Raw genomic sequence first — 23428 nt, 5'->3', positions numbered from 1 at the left:
GTGCGAGCGGTCGGAATTTAGGTTTTTATTCCAGCTGAATAGATCAAAGTCAAAGGCTGACAGGGAATGTGTTTTTCATGGGATACACACATTCGGGGACACATTTTAGCGTATAGAATCTGTTACATTTTCTAAACGCCGAATGGATGGACAAAGTTATTTGGGTTCAAACATCAACGTTTTGACGGATTCTGCAATTTCAACGCAAGGTTTCCGCGACAAAAATGCCTTTCAAATACCTATAGCCTATAGATACACAGAATAAGTGCCAATATTTATTTTATTTTAGTTTTTGACGACCTCACTGTGCAGCAAAGTGCCGTGCTCCCTCTCTCTATAATTGACTCATCAATTGGACGGAGACAATTAAGAAATTACAGAGATAATTTTCGGAACTCAAGCCCGGGAACTCCCCCTGTAATTTAAATTTAGTAAAAACAATAAGCAAATCTAGGTTCAGTATAGTAGGTATGCGACAGGTCGAGATGGCAATCGGGGTATGAGGCGGGGGACGCTCCGCACACCCGCACGTCAACCGTGCTATCCCGCCTCGGGTTAGTGCGGGAGCTGTGCGGGTGGGGTACCAGCCAAGTGCCTCCTCGTGTGCCTGAGTGTTGCGGGTCCGGCATGCCTCTAACGGTGTTTGGGGGCGCGTAGTTCCCAGTGGTGGGTCTGCTGCGGCGGGCATCCGCTGGCGGAGTAACGAGGTGTTGCCGGTCCCTTGTGCTCAGTCATCAAAGGTGGGATGGAACTTTGTGAGGTTTTTAGTCAGTAGGAGTCTGACATAACCACTGTGCTCCCCCGTGGCCGGGTGGTATCCATGGTGGATTTTCCTCACGAGAAAAAAAAAAAAACAAAAAAAAATTGGTTGTCTGTAAAGTCGGTTTACTGACGATAGTTGAACGTGACAACAAAGGCCGATTGTGCTTCTTTGTCGCTCGTTCCGCGCTCTCGCTTGCACTTCAAGCCTTACATGGAACGCCTCAGAGCGAGGTAACGCCGCATGAGTCATGTTTTTTCTTGCGTGCAGCCGGCTCTATCGAATTATAAGACGTTGTCACGTCAAAAGGGGCTGTGCGGTGTACTGGGCGTCCCCTCCCCGATCGCCATATCAATATGTCGCGTACTATAGGTATCCACCGCAACGGTCAGTCAAAGGATGTAATCCAGTCAATTCGTCACAGGAAGTACCGCTGGGGAGTCGAGATAAAAATAAAATAATAACACCGCAATACATTCGACTTAATCCTCGGATTTATCGTTTCACGGGTTTGTTGACTTTCGATAACAAATTAATTTATTGGTTCTATTATTGAGCAAATCTGTGGATTTATTACAGCGCCCATACAGACCTAGCATCAGTAGGCCTGACTGCGCGAACTGCAGTTTACATACTCTGACTGCGGCGGTCGACTGCAATAAGCAGTTGACAATTCCTACATAACATACATATTTAACAGCCTAGATTGTAATAGTAGGGAAATTACTGTCTAGATCAGAAATAAAGCAATTGCCGGTAGAACAATATTGGAAGGACTTCCCAAGTGAATTTAAAAGGACGAGGTTCCAGTCGAGTCCTTTTAATCCATATCGCATAATATGTATAATGAAAAATCGCCTCATAATTAGCCCTTTTCAGCAAGTAAAAAGTACTAAACAACAATTAATGATATTATACATTTGAAGAACCTCGTTACCAGTATGAAACTGTCCAGCAATTTCTATCACCGTCCTGTTGGAAGTTGCTGGCGTGCGTACAGAGTGCCGATTAGGTGCCGTTTTTTTTGTAATGAAGCAATTTCCGAGCAAGCGGGTGAATAAGGTGCCGAAATGATTGAAACTACAATGAAAATTGTCACAAATATTTTATTTCTCGTGCTTAGTTAACAATTCTTTTAAAACATCTAAACCTTGACGAAGCACAGCGTACATCATTATTACGTAAACAACCAGCGGCGAGCTTGACCGACTGCGCACTATAAAATCTATTCACCTACCGTATTAACTATAAAATTCATACTAAGTATAATTAAATGGGCACTTAAGCTGACTGCATATTACAATTTACAAGACGAGCCGCAACTCGCAAGGACTTTTCAATACTGAACCTTGCGGCTAACATCTATAGAGTTTACTTTCACCTACTTTACAGTGTGCCGAGTGGGAGATTTTTAACCTATTCGATCGCGTAAAAGTTAACTGCGTTTAGTAGTGCGGGTCTTCTCCGTTTGGTCGGAACGGCCAAGCGGGGGTACGGGCCTCGAGGCATGGCCTCCTTACCCGGGTGAGGCGCAGGGCAACATTGTACCCTGGTGGTGATCTTTTAGCCGGGATTTCACCGGCTAGGGCCCGCCATCTTGGCTTACGGCCCTAGTGGGCTTCTTAATATATCCGGTGTTGTTAGTCCGGGATTGGTCTCCGCGCGACGGCGGCTAGAGTTCGCTGTCGAGCGCGGAGACGGGGTCATATCCGGTGGATCATGCGTCGTCGTAGTCGTCGTCACTTGGGTCGGCTGCGTGCCGCGCCGAGGATGGCGATCGCAGGAGCTCACGAGGTAGTTGACGTCCGGTCGGCGGTCGAGGGATAAGTGGAGCGATGCCGTGGAGGTGTTCGTACGGTCCGTTGTCCGCGCGCGCAAACATGCGCCGCGCGAGTGTGCGGACGTACTCCTCCACGGTGGGCGTCTTGAGGTCGCGATGGATGACGTCATTCCTCACGTACCTCGGAGCTTCCACGATTAGGCGCAGGCACTTGTTTTGCTGGACCTGTAGGCGGCGTCTCTGGTACTCCGAACAGAGTGAGTACCAGGCTGGGGCCGCGTACGTCAACCTTGAGCGGACATAGGCTCCGTAGATTCGGAGCTTGGTCTTCAGTGAGAGGTTTGAGGCGAGGACCTGGCGCAGCATCGACGTAGCTGCACATGCCTGGTTAACGGCGTGGTTCACCATGGGAACCATGTGCAGGTTGGCGTCGATGTGACAGCCCAAGTAGCGCACCGAAGTCTGCCACTCTATGTCCTGCCCTCGAAGACGGAGTTGACGGTAGGGTTGCCGAGCACCGAACAGGATGGCGGCCGTCTTCCCCACGTTGACGGCCATTCTCCATTTATCCAGCCACTCCGGCAGCAGGTCCAACAAACGTTGTAGTCGGTTGATAGCGACGATCTGGTGGTACGACGACGCAAGATACGCGCTGTCGTCAGCGTAGAGCGATAACAGCACGTCTTCCTCCCCCTCGCGCAGATGTTCGGCGAGGGTAGGGATGTCATCCGTGTACACCGCGTATAGACACGGGGACAGGCAGCTGCCCTGCGGTACTCCTGCCCGTATTGGGCGCGGCTGGGAGTCCGCGCCTTCTACGGATACTCGGAAGGACCTGCCCTCCAGGAACGATGCTACCAGCCGCACGATCGCGGGTGGTAGGTTGGTCGAGAGGAGCTTCGCCAGGAGGCCTGCATGCCACACACGGTCGAAGGCCTTCTCGATGTCGAGGAAGACTCCGACGGTGCAGTGTCCTCTGTTCTTCTCACTGGCGATGAAGTTTAGTCCTCTCGCTAGCTGGAGTGTCGTGGAGTGGTCTCTGCGAAAGCCGAACTGTTCGGCCCGCGGGCGTAGGTGCGGGGCGAGCCTTCGCAGTAATAGACGCTCGAACAGCTTAGCGATGTGCGGCAGGAGGGTGATTGGTCGATAGCTTCCTGGAAGACGCCGGTCCTTTCCTGGTTTGGGGATGGTGATCACCTTCCCCAGCTTCCATGAGTCCGGGAAGTGGGCGGTGCGGAGTATACCGTTGAAGAGTTTTGTCAGCGCGACAAGGCCTCTCCTAGGCAGCTGCTGTATTGCGGCGATCGGGATCCCGTCGTAGCCTGGCGCCTTCCGTTTGGGGAGTCGGAAGACGGCCTTCCTCAGCTCTCTAACGGTGAGATAAAATCATCTCCCCGGAGCGTGGGCCGACAAGAAGCCCTCTATTTGGTGTTGGATCGCCGCGTGGTGACTATAGACAGTGTCGTCGTTGGCCGGTGGGTTGGGGGTAAATTGACTCTCCATATACTCCGCCATGATCTCTGCGCGGTCTTTGGCGGAGTACCTTCGCCTACCCTGACTGTCTAGTAGAGGGTAGACGGGTGAGTCAGACAGTCAGTAGATGGAATTGAAACAGCGCCATCTTCTTGTCACTAGATGGCGCTGTTTCAATTCCATACAAAACGCAGTTAACTTTTACGCGATCGAATAGGTTAAAAATCTCCCACTAGGCACACAGTACTAGTAGCCAATTATACAGGGTGTAACCAGAACGCTAGCACAAAATTAGCGTTCTTCTTATTATAATACTAGCTTAACCCAATCCAATGATAATAACCATTTGCCTTATCTTGTAGTTTTAGTGATTTAGTATTTTTCAAAACATTGTATGGCGGGCAAAACCCGGGTCAATGCCTCACTTACGACGCGACGCGGCATTGACTTCGGATCTATTTATGGAACGTTCGTTGATCTCTAACGTCAGTCAGATGTTTTATTTGCAATATATTGTGTACTTTTAAAAAATAGGTACCTACAGGTTTTCTTTTCGTGATTTTCTGTGGTAACTTATCAGTAATCATCAGTACTATAACCTGTCTTCGTTCTGGTTACACCTGTATGTTGTTATACAAATCCTTGAATACGTTTGCCTTCAGTAGGATAGCAAAGCAGCTTTTCGTCTTCTAAAGCTAGGCCCTGGTAAACTAGTCACAAACATTTCATATTACCTTTAACAGTCTCTCCGACACCCACTCCATACAAACGTCGTTTGGTTTTCAATTGAATCCAACCATACAAACTTTGTAATTTTGTAAACACGTTCAGAAGACCGTGTAACTTTGAAACTGCATATTTTAACGGAGATCTGGAAAACCACACAGCTATTAGTTCCTACAGAACGCATACCTACAAATTGCATTGAGTTTGTTTAGTTAGTATTCAAATGAGAGCCAGATTACGTTGGTATAGAGCGCGTGACGGAGACACCCCTTAATTACATATTCTATGTATATAAGCATGCGGCCCTGCAGTCGGTCAAGTCAGCTTAACAAAATATTTTCATACTATATTATTACTCTATTTCCTACAGAGACTAAAAGGAAAAAAATAGACAGGTCATCAATGACGTGGTAAAAAAAATGATGAAGCAAATGTGTTAAAATATGTAAGTTGTCAATAGAGAAATTATTTGGAGTTAAAACGAAACAGATGTGTATGTCAGAGACACTAATGTCTTAACACTAGTTAAAGTCTAACTGGCTTTATTGCTATAAGAACACATATTTATTTTTGTTTGCGAGAGCTCCGTCTATTTTTCCTTTTAGTCTGTTATTTTCTACTGCATTACATTAACATACTGTATTGTATTGCTTTTACCAGGCTTTATATTACGAAACTTATCGATTGCGATCCTAGCAATCTTTCTTAAGGCTATTTTCATCATATCTTTATTAACTGAATCTTGCAAAAGCTCCATCCAATAATAATGATTGCGATTAATGCATTAATGTTACTATCGCTATTATTATTGCTATGTTATTATTGTTGCGCAACAAAGTTTCGGAATATGCCCAAAAGTTTATATTGTTTGAAATGGACTGTCATCTTGATGTAGGCACCTGTATATACTTTAGTTTTCACTAGTTTGCTTATAAGAAAAACAAATCGAGCAACATTCTCGGAGAAACGCGTAAGCGACGCGATTTGCCCGGCGCTTTAGACCTTCTAAAGTTAGGGTTTTAACTCGTATCTCATTGTTAGTTCATGGTAACAAGATCGTATGGGCCGCAAACTCATTTACTTTTTGAGGCCTGATTTTTTAACTGTCAAATAATTTTTATCTGAGGAATAAATTGGACGTTTTGACATATTTTCTATACAAAGACTGTTTTTGACTGACTCAAATTTATTCCCCAGATACTGTGTGACGACTGAAAAATCGGCCAAGTAAACTAAGGGAAATTAAAGTATAATAAAGATGTTGCCCTAGCCAGACATAGACCATTCCAAATTAATTAGCTAATGAGGTGATACAATTCCGTTGATTCATTAATTACACAGATAATAAATGTCTAGTATAAAAATAAAAAATAAATGTAAAAAAAAAAACATATTTAACTAGTCGTTTTGAGCACCCTTCTACAACACATAACAATATTAAATACACCCGATTCATTAAACTATTTCATATTTGACATTTGACAGCGGGGGCTGTAAATCAGTAATCACGCAACGATACTGCTGTAATTTTGACAGATGAAATAGATTCAAAGCGAGGGAGTTCGTTAATAATTTGAAATTGGTTTTTCTTAGTTCACCAAATTGCAATTTTTACATTGAGCTCATAAGATCTGCCGAACAAAATGGTGTATGATTTTTTGATAAGAATATTTTTTTTTAATCCGCACGATTTTGAATACAAATCTGAATTCATTTCCAAACAAAATGGCTTAAACTGTACTGAAATTGAATCCAAAGTTCATGATTTCGAAGACTGAATACAAACTTAAGCTCATTTCCAAACAAAATGACATAAAATTGACCTAAAATTGAGTTCAAAGTGCGTATTTCGATCGAAATGATTCGATTATTTACAGTAAAACATTAATTTTTTTGATCTTACTGTAAAATTTTAATTCATGTAACTACACCACCGCTTTGCTGTCAGTTCCTCAACTTATATTGATTATGAAGAAAATCTATTGGAAATGCGATACATATTTCGTAAGCATCGTAATATTTCGTTAAATAAATGCGAAAATGAATTTAGATAGAATGTAAAGTGTAAAAAGTAGTCAAATTGTGGATGATACTATACAATAATTGCATTACAAAAATTCACGTTTTTAATGTCTCCAGTCACTTTTATGTTTGTTTAAAGTTATGTTAGTAATTAGTATACAACAGAATTTGTACCAATAAGAGTGATTCAAAAGTTCTTAAAATAAGATTATAATAACACTCATAATTATTTATTCGTTCATCCAATCCCAAAATAAAAGCGCATTTAAGGTCCGATTTTTCAATCGTCAAATAACTTTTATCTGAGGAATAAATTAGACAGATTTTGTATACAAAAGCTGTCAAATCCCAAATTTATTCCTCAGATAAAATTTATTTGACGATTGAACAATCGGACCTTAGAGTTCATACTTATCCTGGCTGAAATAGCTCACTGCTCAATTTTGATTATGAGTTATGACCTGCCATAGCTTATAAGCCTGAGCACGCGACCACAGTTCACGACATAGGCAACTTCTAATAAAACGTCGAAGCTTCGATGTGATTTGACGTCACCACACAGTCACTCGGCATACAGAACTAGAGTGAGGAAAGTATCGATTTTGATCCTGAATCGACATCTGTCAAATATTAGATTAGGGGTGACGTAAAATCAAAGATACCTAGTCGTTTCATAGCCTACCTAACGTCGTTAGGCAACATTTGACGTCTGCCAATGTAGGTAAAGCATCGACGTCCTGTTACAAGTTTACTTACTGTGTGACACCAATGACCCACTGTTTTTTTTTTGTTTTATATACAAAAGCGAGAAAACGAGCAGACGGGTCACCTGGTGTTAAGTGATTACCGCTGCCCATGAAGATTTGCACTGTACGGGAACTTTTGACTTGTGGAACATTGTCGTCGTGTAAAAAGGCGGGCATTACTAGTGGTGTGATCAGAAGGGTCGGTACGCGGACGGGTACTTGGTGGGTATCGCGGCGAGCGTGGCGGCGGCCAGGTAGCTCCAGCCCAGCTGCCGGTAGGCCTGCGCGAGCCGCTCCTCCACCTCCTTGGAAGGTCGCTCCTCAAGGATCTTGGTGAGCAGCTTGCAGGCGCGCCCCCAGTGCTTGAGGCTGAAGCAGTGCCACACCCCGTAGTGGATCGCCTGAAATAATATCACATTTTTTTATATGTTGTATAGAAGCAGGTGTTACTTTGCGGAAGTCCATTATATGCAAGGAACCAAAAGCTTAATTTGCTATAATCCGCTAAACCAGCCAAATCTGTATGGTGCAACATACAGCATGTAATATGCACCGCCGATGACAGTGGGAGGCATTTTTCGGTGAAAGTTGTTTTAACCAAATGGACTAGACTAAACCATCCGATATTTGACGCCTGCGATTTATGTAAGCCTGGTACTTTTATTAAGTTGAAATTATGAGAGTGAAGAAATAAACAGTCTCTTTCGCCGCGTTACTATGAGCCTGCATAGCGCCGTCCCTCTCCGACACAGAGTGTCTGTCAGATGTTTATTCTGCTGTCTGGAATGAGTCTCACCTTAGTGTCACTGAGGTCAGTAAACTTCATGAGGTCGGTCATATTGCTCTGCAACGCATCGGCGAGCTTCTCTTTGGCTGCGTTGCTCTGTGCTAACGCCTTGAGCCTGCATAGCGCCGTTCCTTTCCGACACAGGGCGTCTATTAGGTAGCCCTTCTGCTTTTCTTGCTCTCTGGAACAATTCAATATCAAAGTCAAGATCTAAATTGTGGCAGTCGGCACATCCCACACGCCACCAAACAATTTTACGCTCACCACCTGGGTGCCTGGTGCACTTCGAACGCCCGTTATGCTAATCTTTTTCCACGCGCATGCAAACTGTGGAATCAACTCCCATCAGCGGTGTTCCCACTAGATTACAACATGGGGTTGTTCAAAGGGCTGATCAAGGAATTCCTGAAAGATATCTCCATTTTTTTTTTCCTAAAGGCCCCAGGTCGTTTTTAACGTATAAAATGTAGCCTATATCATAATAACGAATTGATTGACACCGCATTCATCAAAATCGGCACAGTAATTTAGGCGCTACGATGGAACACACAGAGACTGATACAAAAATACATGCATAGACTGCTAAAATCCTAAATCTTTCTTGTGGCTTTGCCGTACTTCTTATTTCGACCACTTCATACTCACTGTTTAATTTTGGTGGCGTCGGGGCGCGTGTCGTTTTTCATTCCGAGATACGCCAGCAACTTGTCCTGATCGATCTGCTTTATGACCTGCCGACAATACAATAAACTTTTTTTTGCTGAATGTAAGCGGACTAAAATTGTTTTGTATGCTCTTGGGCGTAAGTGTTGTATGGAGATAGATGAGTCTAGCTTTCTATGCTCTCCTGGTATGTACTTTATTTATGCAAGTTACAGTTCATGTCCCGTCAAAAAGTCTAAGACCTTGAAATTGCGGTGACAAATCAGTCTACATATTTGGAGTCTTGTTAAAAGGCCTCTGACCTCGTACGGGCGCAATGGGTGATTTATCAATGTATGGCTAGAGTATAAGAATGACCAGAAGAGAAATATAAGAGCAACCTCACCAACAGGTCACGATCTCGTATCACTGTTTGTTTTCTGTTAATGTATACTAACAGACAGACAGACAGACAGACAGACAGACAGATAACGAGACTAAACCCCATTCATACTCAATTTTATAGGTTAAACATCTCATATAAAATGGCTTTACTTCTTTATTGAGAAGCATTAGGAGGGAGGAAGTTTCAATCCTTTTTAGTACATTAGGGGCCGATTTTTCAATAGTCAAATACTTTAATGTGAGGAATAAAGAGGGTTTGACAGTTTCTGCATAGGAAATCTGTCAATACGTCAAAATTTCTCGGATAAAAGTTATTTGACGGTTGAAAAACTGGCCCTAAAAAGCTTTGACTCAAAAAGTTTATTTTCTATTTTACGTATAGATTAGATCATTAACCTTATCGGATATGGCAATGAGCTGTTCACACCACGCCGTCGTAACATCGGGCTCTTCCGTCGCGCTCGGTAATCTGCAACATTTCACAGCACATTGACATTAAAACAAAAAATACAAAGTATTTTGTAGGAAAAAAAGAAACAATTTGCATACGATATACCAACCAATATTAAAAAATTACAAGGCAATATGTATAAAAATAAGTTGAATTGGTTTGGTTGGTAAGTTAAATCAGTTAAGTTGGTAAATTAAATTGGTTGACATTTTATAATATTAATGAGTTTTTTGTGAAAATTATTTATGTAAGTAGATAGCGTTAGGTAAGCAAAATATTTAAGAAAAATGTATTTAATATTCATGATAACAATTTGATAATTTTATAAAAGTTATATGGTAAGAAGTTAGGAACTTATTATTTCTATTGCGTTTTAGTGGTTTAGAGATAATAATGAGTATGTACTTTTTAGGGTCGGTGGGCGAGTCGATTCCGTGTAAGTACGCCACGTGCGCGCCGAGGTACGTGGGGAACTTTTCCACCAGGTCTTCATACACTTGCTCCAACTTCTCGCCCTCTACAATAAAATTACTCTATTAAAATTTAAAAATTAAATCAAATCCTTACAGCATCAGCGTTGAGGAGTTGGGTCCTTGAGGTCAACAACAGCCTTTACTTGGTAGAGGTACCCCCAATTTCAATTATAACCGACAGTTTCTAAATCCCATCAGCTTCAGTAGTCACCCCCTTGCAGTATCAGGATTGAGGAGTTGAAATCCAAATTTTTTATGGAAATGTCGCAGTTTCTCTATCGGTTAAAAAAAATACGCACAGGTTTGGAATGTCGTTCCTACTTCCTATCGAGGAGAACCAGCAAGAAAGTCGAATGTCTTCGAATGGCGGAAGTATGAGGAAGCCTCAGGTTCAATTACCCAGTTTAGGCAGCCACGCGGAGATGAAATCCTTATAGGCGTCCGTGTAGTCATCCTGCCTCGGCCTCGCGTCTCGAGGCGCCCGGCGCGGCGCCTCGCACGCCACTAGTGACACGCCGTACGTGTCGGCTTTGTGGCCGAGCTCGTCCTTCGCGAATGTGACCACGCCTGTGAGTGTCACGCCCGGGGATATGCTCGACCGACTTATCCTGAAATACAATAAAATATAGTTGGTCCAAATGGCTAGTCCTCAAAAGGAAAAATGGAACCCTTATAGGATCACTTTGTTGTTGTCTGTCTGTCTGTCTGTCAAGAAACCTATACTTCCCGTTGTCCTAGAATCATGAAATTTGGCAGGTAGGTAGGTCTTATAGCACAGATATAGGAATAAATCTGAAACCGCGAAATTGTGGTTACATCATTAAAAAAAATTAAAATGTGTTTCAATTTTCAAAGTAAGATAACTTTACCAAGTGGGGTTTCATAATATGAAAGGGCTTTACCTGTACATTCTAAAACAGATTTTCATTTATTTTTATGCATAACAGTTTTTGATTTATCGTGCAAAATGTTGGAATAATACCCAAGTACGGAACCCTTAGTGCGCGAGTCTGACTCGCACTTGGCCGGTTTTTATATTAAAAACTAAAACCTCACTTACTTATCAGCAGGCACGGGCGTGAAGTAAAGAGGTAGCAGTTCGCCATTGGACATGGAGGCTGAGGTGAATTTCTTGCCGCCCGTCAGTGCCTGAAAGTTGCAATACATTGATAAACTTCTTTAGACGCAACTTAAGAATAACTTAGATCTTTGTTCGGACGGAAGTAACGTGAATGCCACTTCCGTCGCCGCTAAATAGAACAGCTGTTTTGAGGCTGTATTTCTTTGTTGAGGTGTTTTGTGTACTCGCCCTTCTCTATGTACGGGAGCGGTGTGCAGGCTCGACCGTACCAAGGGGTTTCCCACCGAGCGGTGTTGTGCTCGGTAACGCCAGCTAGCCGACGACGGTTGTATCTTGAAACTAAACGCTCCGTTAGTGCGTGTTCTACTTGAGCTTCAGATTAAGGTACTCGTGCTGCCATCTAGTGAAAGTGTCGTGAGCGGTGACTGGCTTAGGTTCGTATCGTTGTTGTTTATTTTAGTGGCTTTTTGTTGTGCCACACAGCACAATTACCTTCGCGTATCATGAGGTCAGTTGATCGATGTCTTGGTATGAGTGAGAAGCGCCCTCTATTTCAATGTTACCTGTGGCTGTGAGCAGTACGCGTCGAGCGAGATGGGTTGCGCGAGGCGTTGCTGTATGACGACGGGTAGTTCCGATAGCCGCTCCAGTAACGTCCGGTTTTCGTGACGGACGCTCAGCCGCAGTGTGTACTCGCCCTTCTCCACTTTCGCAGAATACTGTCAACAAATTAAAAAATAAGGGTCATAATGGACAGTAAAAATTTAATTTTACTAGGATTAAGTTAGCATGTTGCTCATGCGGCTTTGAAATTTTTGTCTAGTAGAAAATCGCGGCTAAAGAAGTTTTCACTAAATAAGTCCGTAAATACAAATCCCACCAAAAACATTTCATTTAAAGATTGCCAAGACTCACAAGTTCATAATGTTTTCGCTGTTAAAAAGTTATGAGATCTCTAGTAGAGCCAAGCCCCTAGCTGAGCTTAGATTTGTGCTGCCCATGGGACCTATCCCAAGTCTAAATATATAGCTCTTAAATGCTCTTGACTATATCACATTTATAACAATAAATAACAAATCACTCTACTTACAAGCTCTGATTCTTCAAACCCTACATCTTGGTTAAAGAAGTACGGCTTGGCCGTTTAATGTTCGTGGAATTTCTTACAATCTCTCACCTTGGAGGGGTAAGCGTCGCCCACTAGCATGAGCTGCTTGCAGCTGTTGTGCAGCATCCACATCTGCGACTCGAACTCCGACTCGTACAGCATGTCGCACAGCAGCGGCACGATGGGCGACACCTCCGTGGCTTTGGCTATGTGGAATGTGTAAGTGTTGAGCAGCTGGTAGATCTGGCGGCCGGGCGGGATCACGTCGCGGGCTGTGAGCGGCACCAACTTGGATTCCGCGGGTCTGGAGGTAACGCATTACTCGTCATTATCATCAAATCACACTTATATTATAGTCCCCAACGTAGACTATAACACAGAAGTCAGAACTGAGAAGTAGCTGTGTCCAATCCTGGTTCAGTTCGTGTTCGCGCGCATTTTAACAGTCTGTACGCAACATAAAACCTTGGGTTCGAGGTACGATGTGTTTGAAACTGTGGAACTCTATACTATCAAAGGGTCCACGACCCACAACCAACATTGGACCACTATGACTAAGCACTTAGACTAATAAAATAAAGACAAATAACTGAAAAATACAAATTTACCTAGCGCGATCTACTTTTCATACAAAGTTTACAGCGTCATCTATGTTACATCTTCTGAATTAAGTTGAGTTGCTACAGAATGCGGATGTTGGCAATTTTACCCATTAGTAAAATTGAATCGGTCAATTATAAAAATCGCATATTTAAGTCACTTAATCAGAATTTTTTCCATTCAAAACTAATCGATTTTCGAAGGATTTTATGAGCTGAATTTAGTTTTTGAACTTTACAAGAAATATCCTGGATTTTTAGTGTTTACTCACAATATACATACCTTTGAGGAAGCGTTTACAGCATAAAAAATGTGTTTGAGAAAAATTTAACTCTTCCCTTTTTTGAAATGACCAATTCAATTACAAAGTCGGTAAATACCTGTACACGGGTTCAATGTGTTTGAGCTGCGCAGAAGGCTGGACCTCCTGTGGCCTCAACGCGGCCAACTGCACAGCGCCCAGCGATGCCGCGCTCATGGTCAGCTTGGAGCCAAAGTCTGGTTTGAGGCCGTGGAACTCTATGCTGTAGTCCACGCTGATGTCGCCAACGTTGGCCCAGTACTTGGCTATCACCACTTCCAAGGTGACGCCACCCTGGAAACAAGAGAAAGTCAGTTTAAAGCCAGCGCCAGACGCTTGTGACAAACAAGTATCGGCAAACACCACATAGATGGCTTGGCTTAGCAGTTTGTATAAGAAACGTTGAGTAAAACGATTCGTGCAAGTTGATTGGATGTCGACCATATAAGGATGCCAACGTTCACGGCTTCTCGCTGTTCTGTAGTAAAATGGTGAAAGAGGAACAAGCTTGTGAAGTTCCTGAGCACTCTCCAAAATAAATCCGATAAAACAGGAGCGGTGTGTAGGGCTCGACCTACCAAACGGAGCGGTTGTCTTGCTCGGTAGCACCAGCTGGCCGACGGTTTCATCTTGAAACTTCTATATTATATAGTGCAGATTCCTAAACGCTCCGTTAGTGCGATTCAGATTTGCGTGTTCGACTTGGGCTTCAGCTTTAATGTACTCGTGCTGCCATCTAGTAAGAGAGCGTCGTGAGTTGCGCCTGGCTTAGCTTCGTATTGACCGATAGACAGAGGCGACATTGCGTCGGTAAAAGGTTATGCATGACAAAAACTTTTACAATGCTACTCACCAGCAGTTTGAAGGGAGCGGCGACGGGCACCAGCGGCGCCAACGCCAGCATGCGGTGCGTGTCGTGCGCGCGACACGATCGTCGCGGCGCCAGCTGCATGGCGTGCACTAGGAACCGCGCGCCGCTCTCCCCGCCGCGCCGCTGGATGCGTACTACACCCCACGTCGCTTCTAAGGGGACTAACGAAAACACAGAAAATATTTGTGAGAAATTATCAGAAAAAAATCACCTTTTCATTTCTGAAAATGAGCGTTAAAAGTAAGTGTCACTATTGTGTCGGAAAACAAGTACGTTTGAAAAGCCCTGTATCTCAGATGTCTCTTGTCATGTCAGTTGAAGAGGAGTTCTATTATTTAACAAACGTAATTTTAAAAAGTGTGTGTGTGTTTGGGTTGGATGTGTGTATGTGCTTGTGTGTGGGAGTCTAAGATAGAAGCGGGCTTATTTGGAAGAGGTGTGGTAGTTTCGCTAAACCCACACCCCTGATCGGTTTCTAAACCCAAACATAAAACCGCTTGGCGGCACGGCAATTTTATCATTGCAGCGTTCCGTCCGAGCGCCCGGGGCGCTTGCTATATTGAACTCACCCACAATGATGTGCCGCTTGATGGTGGATGGTTTGAACAGCACGTCCTTCTCGTCGATCTGCGGCGCGGACGACGTGGACATGGCCAGCGGTTGTGGCTGCAGCACTGTGATGGGTATCCGAAACACCGGCCCCTTCTCTATGCATGATACGTCGTAGGCGTTTATACTGGAAGGTAACGGGGCTATCATAAAATTTACTGATGAATTCAATTGAAAAAGTATGAATTCCAAGAAAAAAAAATTTTTTTTTGACAAGTTGGAATTTGGCCATAAGGGTTTCTTAATTTTTTTTTAAACAAGTTGCAATTGACTGCAATATCGCCACTCACCCACGGTGCATTCTAAGATAGAACAGGCTAACCTAGAAGGAGTATGGTAATTCTTCTTAAACCCATACCCCTTAAGCTTTGTCCAAGTATTATGCATAATTTGCCTGATCCGATCACGCTGCTGCCTGAAGTCCGAGCCGTTGTCTAAAGGAATGCCGACGACGTAGGAATGGAAACTCGCCCGGCTATTCAAGGAATGGTTCTTCCATGTCTTCTGCAACTTATCTATGACCTACCTGGCAAAGTGCGGTCCGGGCGGCAGAGCGGCGATGTTGACGCGCACCGCCAGCGGGCGCGCTGCGTTCATCATGTCCACGTGCGCAGGGTGGGACACCCAGGGCGCCGCGCAAGTCAGCGCGAGCCTCTGTCCGTACGCGATCTGCTTGGGTATCACGTCCTTATCTGCAACGCACGCACGCTACATACGTTTTTTTGTATCTGTTTCTTACCAGTACGTACTTGAAATACAAAAACAAAGACATAGACCCACAGGACAAACTGATTTAGTTCTTAGGATTCTGTATCTCCAAAGGAAAAAAGGAATCCTTACTATCACTTCGTTGTTTGACAGTCAAGACCGATCAAAGGAATTAAAACCTATTAGGGTACTTCCTGTTGACAATGTTGAAGGCCAGATAGAACAAGTAAAGGGAAAAATCCGAAAACTGTGAATTTTTGGTCTGAAAAATTTGAAGAGTTATTATGATGCAGGATTTCTTGACCCGGTCAAGTGCAAGTCGACTCGCACTTGACCGATTTTTGTAGTGCTGTTACTTTTCGAGAACTGTACGAAGGCGCACGGTAACCCAATGACAAGGCAGAATACGATGTGATATGACATCTAACCCTGTCTTCGCCCGTCGCGTCGCGCCTTAATAACACCCAAAATATGAGTTCTGCGCATTAAAACTCAAACTCAAATCATTTATTCAAAGTAGTTAGTATTAGGTAGGTAGTGTTTGATGTCATGACCTTTTGATGGTCAGAATGGTTAGATTTGTAAAAACTTATAACTAAAGCTCATGGTCAAGCAAATTTCAGGTTGTGCCTTTTATTTCATGTCGAGTACTACACGAGCAGAGAGGTTACTGTAGGAATTATACAGGGTTGTGGCTACAATAAAATAACAAAAATAAAGAGGCAATCTGCAGGCAGTATTTTTTACTTATCCAAGTTTGAGATTATATAGCTAAGTATTTTAATTGCAAAATAAAGAATCGAATTGATACTCACTTTCCTCATCCAAATGGTTCTCTAAGAACTGTGGTTCGACCGTGATGCCGATGTCCTTATGCGTGACGTCATCGGGCTTGGGTCGCAAGAAAACTCCTTTAGCGTTGCTGCTACCACACTTTAGGTTGAACGTTACATCCCGCTCCGGCTGTGAGTGGAAGTTTGTGAGGATTTCGAAGGCCTGGAATCAATTTTTTTTAATTAATATAATATTTAGGATTCCATACCTCGAAAGGAAAAAAGGTACACGCCTGTCTGTCTGTCTGTTGTGTCTGTTAATTTGGGAAAATCAAAACCTATAGGATACTTCCCGTTGACGTAGAATCATGGGCAAGTAGTAGTCTTATAGAACTGGTAAAGGAAAAAATCCGAAAATCGTGAATTTGTGGTCACATCACAAAAAAATTGAAGTGTTAAGTCAAAATAATAAGTTTAGTAAATCACATCATAGATGGCGCTGTTCGTAATTAACTTGCAGTGTTGCCCATAAAAGGGCTGTATCTTGTACGATGATGCGGAACCCTTCGAGTGCGAGTCCAACTCGCACTTGACCGGTTTTTTATTTAAAGACCATCGCTTGGCTGTAAATAATTGTAGTGAAAATTTCTTTAGCCACGTTGACCGATTCTTGGCATGGTTTGATGGGTTCGCATCACCACTGCGACGGGTAAAAAATAGTGTTCTGGAGTGGAGACCGCGTACCGGTAAGCGCAGTGTGGGACGACCTCCAGCCCGCTGGACCGATGACCTGAAGAAGGTGGCGGGGAGTGGGTGGATGAGGTAGGTGGACGACTGTGTTTGGTGGCGCGCTCTTGGAAAGGCCTATGTCCAGCAGTCTGATGGAATGAATATACATATAATAAGATAAATACCTTTTCCACATTGAGCAGGCCACAGCCCTGCGCCCAGGGCTCCACGTGCTCGAGATACACTGCGGAGTTCTCCAACGCGCGCTTTAGCGAGTACGGCGAGTAGGGCAGCTCCTTCGCTTTGAGCCCCGATATTAGCACCGCTGAAATATAATGTCAAATCAGTGATCTATGGTTTTTTTTTTAAATCCATTACAGGCAAGCGCTTGACCACAATCACATCTGATGGAAAGTGATGATGTGGCCTAAGAGACGCGTTTACCTAGAAGATGCCTATTCATTCGTTTTAAAGATACTCGGATTGTTATTGGTAGGAAACACAGTTTATCTTACAGTTTACAACAGTTGTTACTTTTTCCTTAGTTTACTAAAAAAATCACAGAAACCTCGGAGAAACACGTAAGCGACGCGATTGTTCGGCGTTTTAGACCTTCTGGTGTTAGGTTTTTCACTTGTCTCATCATTTCATTGTCAGTTAGCGGAAACAAGTTCGCGTACAAGTAGCTTCTCGCTTCTTGTCTTCTTTACGTTTTTATCGCGATAATAATATTCTATATGTCATCATCATCGTCATCAACCCATCGCTGGCTCACTACTGAGCACAGGTCTCCTCTCAGAATGAGAAGGGTTTGGCCACAGTCCATCACGCGGACAAAATGCGGATTGGCAGACTTGACACACCTTTGAGAAAATTATAAAGCACTCTCAGAGGCATGCAGGTTTCCTCGCGCTGTTCCTTCACCAATACTTACGAACTAGTGATACTCGTAAGCACTGCTCGCTCGTAAGTCAAACCTTATGTTAGTCTAAAATGAAAATGCATACCTACGGCTCCGGCGACGTGCGGCGCAGCCATAGATGTACCGTTCATGAGTTGACAGTTTCTCAGTGTGAACCTGCAAAATACATAGTATTAATTGTTAAAAATGCGAGTGTCTGTCATGTAAAAAAGAAAAACAAAAAAAAACGACTTTGACAAAATTTCAAGAATGTTAGTCTGTTCATCTAGGTCCTAGCATATGATTAATGGTTCATTATGAACTCGTCTTATAAATTCATATGTGTGTACAGTGGACACAGATATTGCAACGGCCCCGTCCGCGCAGGGGCCAGCTTATCTCCGCTGACACGACATACCTGGCCACCGACGCTACGGCTCCCCCTGGCGCACACACGGATAGTCCGGCGGCCCCATCCGCGCAGGGGCCTCGCGAGCTCCAGCTGAAGGCACCCGGGGCCCCGCGCGCGCGCATCGAGTATGCCGCTAGCATCATCTCCGTTGACACGTACGCGCCCACTCCTATACACAATTTGTCATATTAATTTCCAAATTGCGAAAAACCAAGTTAAATTTGAATTTCGGGGCCAGACCCGTCTCATGCACCTAATTTAGACTTCTTCCTTTTATTAAAAAGAAAAAGATGCAGATACTGTAAGTTTAGTTTAGAAAACGACAACAGAATCGGCACCAATATCTCACCAATCAGTATAGGTTGCGCGATGTCGGGCGGCGCGCCCACCGTCGCGAGCGCCGGCCCGTGGTTGCCCGCCGACACTACCCACGATACTCCGTAGCGGTTCACCACAGAGCTGATTATGTCGCCCACGCGACTGGAGGCAAACAAACAGCATACAGGGTAACAACAACGCTAGCAAAAACGAAGATAGGTGAACTACTGATGATTACTAATAAGAAACCATTGAAAAAAACCTGTATTTTTAAAAGTTAAGAATTTGGGGAACATCGCTTGCAATTTCGACTCGAGGCGCATTGCAAAAATTGGTCGGTTATTGCTATCTCCTTTTGGCTGAGGCGTTGCGCGTGACGCGGGTAAGCTCTTTGATGATGACGTATTATTCATAGTAATCAAAGGGTGAGCTAGGTATGATAGAAATAAAAAACCGGCCAAGTGCGAGTCAGGCTCGCACCCGAGGATTCCGTACTACAATTCACTGTTCTCGGATTTTTCCCCTCATGTGTGCTATAAGACCTACCTACCTGCCAAATTTCACGATTCTAGGTCAACAGGGAGTACCCTACAGGTTTTCTTGACTGACAGGACCAACAGATAGACAGCAAAGTGATCCTATAAATGTTATCCTATTAAACTCATAGCAATGTTTCTAAAAATAATGATTTCACAGCACACAGCACACTCACCCAGCGTTGGACCAGTGCGCGTGCTCGCCATAGCTCATGTTGATGACGTCAATCTTCATGGTCTTGCTCAGCTCCATGACCTTGATGCAGGCCCTCACCAGCGCCGTCCCCGTCTCCATGGAGCCAAGTCTGCTGTCTCCTATGGTCAGGGAGACTATCTTAGCGCCGGGCGCTACTCCGTTCTTGTCAGGTTCCTCAGGAAAGTAACCGGATGCGATCGCTGCTACGTGCGTGCCGTGGGTAGCTGGAATAGAGAGACCATGATTTGACCATATTCTTCAGAAGATGGAAACGCCCAGAGAGAAGAAAGAGAGAAAAAGTACTCTATTCATCTTTCTCTGGTCTTATTCCTCATTGCGAAGGATGGTGACCTTTTCTATCAAGAGGCCAGAACCAAGCCAACTTTACAAGACAAATTTATTCACTGTAGTCACCAAGAAAGAGATGGCAATAAAGTAACGTTAGCCATTGCAAAATCAACAAATTATGGTGTTTTAAAAATAATTGAACAAAAACCAATTAGGCATATGAAATTTTTGAAAATTAAACCTGTTTCTGTTTTATTTACGCCCAAGTACCAACCTGGATCAACATTGTCAAATACTTACAGCACATTCCCACAACTTCTAGTGTATTGCCTTCGTCATGCACATTGATGCTGACTGTCATCTCATCCAATGCTGTCAAATGCACATGCTCATGTGTGGAACTGTATTCGCCCAGCAGTGGACCAGTGGACAAGTCGCCTGCTTCTGACGTGTCTATACATGCTCTGCAAAGTAATTAATTATAAGAAGTAAAATGATTCTGAGCAAAAAGAGCCATAGGAATGTTATTATATTGTAATCTCCCAGCTGTCAATCAATCTAAACTAATACGAAAGTAAGTATATCTTGACTTGACAATACAGCATTGTAAAGTCGAAATCTCCTGAGGATGCTCCGGTGTCGGGGCGAAACGTGCGTCGAGAGTAGTGGAAAAGTCTTGTGTGGTGTTGCATGTGAATGGTGGTGGCAGTGCTTGCTTGGGAACTTGGCTTTATTGCTTGGTTGGGGAGGTAAGCGGTGCTTAGCTTGTAACTGCATGTTTGACCATACAGATTTTTTCTGTTGGCGGATTATAGCAAAATAATTTTTAACTGTTTCTTGCTAAAGTAAGTATATCTGTTTGTCTGTCTCCTAGCTTCAATCAATCTAAACTAATGTGAAAGTATATCTGTTTAACCAATTTTGATTAAATTTAGTATAGAGACAGCTTGCATCCCGAGAAAGGCTAGAAAAGTAAAAAGGAAAGAAATTGCCACAGGATTTTTAAAACCTAAATCCACACAAATCGAATGAAGTCGCATCCTAATCTAGTTTGTTCATAATATTATCTAATTGTTTGTGTTTTGAAACATTTTTTAGGAAATATGTCCAACTAGAGGAGGTCTTCAGTTTTTTTTTAATCCCTTAAGAACTCTTTGATTTTCCGGGATAAAAAGTAGCCTATGTCCTTCTGCGGGATGTATCCCAAGTCTTTACCAAATTTTAAAATCGGTTCAGCGTTTGGGCCGTGAAAATGTACAGACAGACAGACACACTCCCATTTATAATATTAAGTATGGATTGAAGTTGGTTTAATCACTAAGTTAATACTTTTAATTTGTTCTCACCTCCACACAGTTCCATCATGGAACAGAACACAGTCGTAAGCGGGACCCAAGTCTGTGTATTTCTTCTCTGCCTCTTTTAACACCTCTACCCTGGTCTCCAGTTCCTCTTTTTGTAGTTTCTCCTCTTGACTAAGAGTTGTCTTGGATGCTGCAAACAAACGGGCTAACTTGGAAGGGGTATGACAGTTTCCCTGATGGGTTTCTACCAGCATCATACTGGAACACTAAAGCCCTTGGCAGCACAGCATTGGCAGTAGGGTGGTAACCAACCACCAGCCTTCCACCAGATCAAACTCAAAATTTTTGGAGTTATGTGTTTCAAGCAATTTTATAATATTTTCTTGTACCATTTACTAATTTATTATATTACTAGCTGTTGCCCGCTACTTCATCCGCGCCCCGTGGGAACTGTCTTTTCCCATGGATTTTCCAAAAATTTTGTCCTGACAATTATGAATGCAACAAAAAAAAGAAATTATCCAATTTGTTCCATTCATTAGGCATTATGCATGTTCATATGTTTTTTCAATGCATTTTTAATTATATAGATTTATTAATTCTTTTTTACAGTTGTAAAAATAGTGAGTAAATATGTAATTTCTGTAACACTATGTGCATACCAGAAATGATTCTTATCTTGCAGATAAAGTACCTCTTGTATTGATAACATAATAAATGCAAGGATCATTTATCAGACTCAATAGCCTGATAAATGAATCCTTGATCAATCCAATATTGTAGAACTGAAGTATAATATCTTGATCAATACAATTATTGATCAAGATATTATATATACTTTTATCAAGAGTTCCAGGTTCAAAATAAATATCAATTTGAAAACCAAGGTGTGTTAGAATCACTACCCATATTATAAATGTGAAAGTGTGCTTTTTTGTTGATATTTTATCCTCCAATCACCTCCAACAACAGGTGGACGTGATTTTTTACATGGGTCAATGACCTGGACCTGTTTAGGATGCTAAGACATTCGGGATCACACTTTTTTATTTAAGATTTAGGTTTTTATATATGAAAAAAATCATATTGATCCATTGCTCTATGATGGAAGGGTTACCATGAAACAAACACACTTTTGCATTTATAATATGGGAAATGGCTAGTATGGATATCTCTTGAGTGACTGTATACATATAGAGACCCTAAGAAATACCTACCCACTTCATTTTCGAAGTCCTGGAGCTGTTTACTAGCCTCTGCAAAAGCGGTCTTATGTCCCACATCCCAAAGATGCTCCTTCCTGTGTTCCTGGATCCTCTCCTTCACTTTAGAGGGGTATAAGGTGAATGGATAGAGTACACCTATCCGCCACTCTCCGGTGGAGTTGGTCCATGATTCTGGTATCTAAAATGAACCAGTGAATCAAATTTTATTTAAATTTTTCCGTGTGAATGGTAATGTCTGTAATTTTTTTTATTTATTTATGTTTATTTATAGCCCTTTTACATTATTTTGACGTAGAAACATACATCAATTGTACTTGAGCGCGAAACTAGTCGATAGCTAGTCGCTTCCTCGTCGGCGGTAGCACAAGTGCAAAGCTGCTCAAAGCAACGTGGTTTGGTAAAAAAAAAATTGACAAAGAACAGCTGTGGCCATTTGACACTAGAGTCAATGACCTTGTGACATCGGTAAAATTAGAATAGCAAACAAAGCAACTCTAACTTAAATCCATCCAGTATTCGAAGGTCTTTATAAGGACTTATAAATTAAATAAAAAACTTATTTACCTTTAATTTACGACCTGTGGTGCCGGTAATACATCCGTCCACTACCTTCCGAATAACCGTACTAGTGTCCACATCTCCACAGCCGCTACAATCAAACCTTTCTATAACTTTAGTCTCCCCTGTGCTAGTCACCTAGAGCACAAAATAACGTTTACTTTAGCACTAGAAATGAACAAAACTTTGGTTAAACAAATCGTGACAAGACAATTTTTTACCATAAGGCCCGCGGCCGCGGGATCGACGCCCGAGTCGAAAATTGCGATGACTGTATTCCTGCCATCGTACTCTGCGTTTTTATTTAAAAATGTGACGACCCCTGTTTCTTTTTTCGGCATTAATCCCCAAACAGGAAAATCGCAATCGATCGGTACGTCTGCCATTTTTGATGACCGAGTACCTTTCACAGATCACTATATACAGTCTAAAGACAGATAGGACAGTGCAAAAGTTAACGGTTAGTTCCGTTGTAGCCGCATAGCGCTAGTGTCGCAAAAAGTGTTGGGACACAATCCGACCTTGTGTCGATGTCGATATCGATAGCATAGTGATGTCCCATGACAACGTTGAAACGGGGTACCTTTATAATTTTATTTTTTTTTGCATATATTTAGGTGTAAAATAAAACAACTTATCAAATT

The 23428-nt window shown here is 42.9% G+C and overlaps 1 protein-coding gene across 1 annotated transcript; it reads right to left on the bottom strand.

Moving 5' to 3' along the window:
- Positions 1–7302: 7302 nt before the first annotated feature.
- LOC123870590 (tripeptidyl-peptidase 2) lies at positions 7303–23204 on the bottom strand. The gene is made up of 24 exons (XM_045913951.1): positions 23006–23204; positions 22791–22922; positions 22218–22404; positions 21043–21190; positions 19997–20160; positions 19389–19632; positions 18708–18838; positions 18365–18527; positions 18053–18123; positions 17231–17370; positions 16359–16539; positions 15362–15527; positions 14796–14962; positions 14209–14387; positions 13435–13649; positions 12524–12758; positions 11910–12065; positions 11326–11414; positions 10665–10873; positions 10198–10309; positions 9738–9810; positions 8940–9025; positions 8304–8475; positions 7303–7908 (listed from the first exon to the last, which is right to left on the bottom strand). Exons 1-24 carry the CDS (start codon positions 23168–23170, stop codon positions 7699–7701), a joined length of 3795 nt encoding a protein of 1264 aa, XP_045769907.1. The 5' UTR covers positions 23171–23204; the 3' UTR covers positions 7303–7698.
- Between the last annotated feature and the right edge of the window lie 224 nt (positions 23205–23428).

Source organism: Maniola jurtina, chromosome 2 (genome assembly GCF_905333055.1).
Source record: "Maniola jurtina chromosome 2, ilManJurt1.1, whole genome shotgun sequence".
In the NCBI taxonomy this organism is placed as follows: Eukaryota; Metazoa; Arthropoda; class Insecta; order Lepidoptera; family Nymphalidae; genus Maniola; species Maniola jurtina.
Note: the sequence above shows the minus strand (reverse complement) of the source record. Positions and strands in the feature narration are given on the sequence as shown.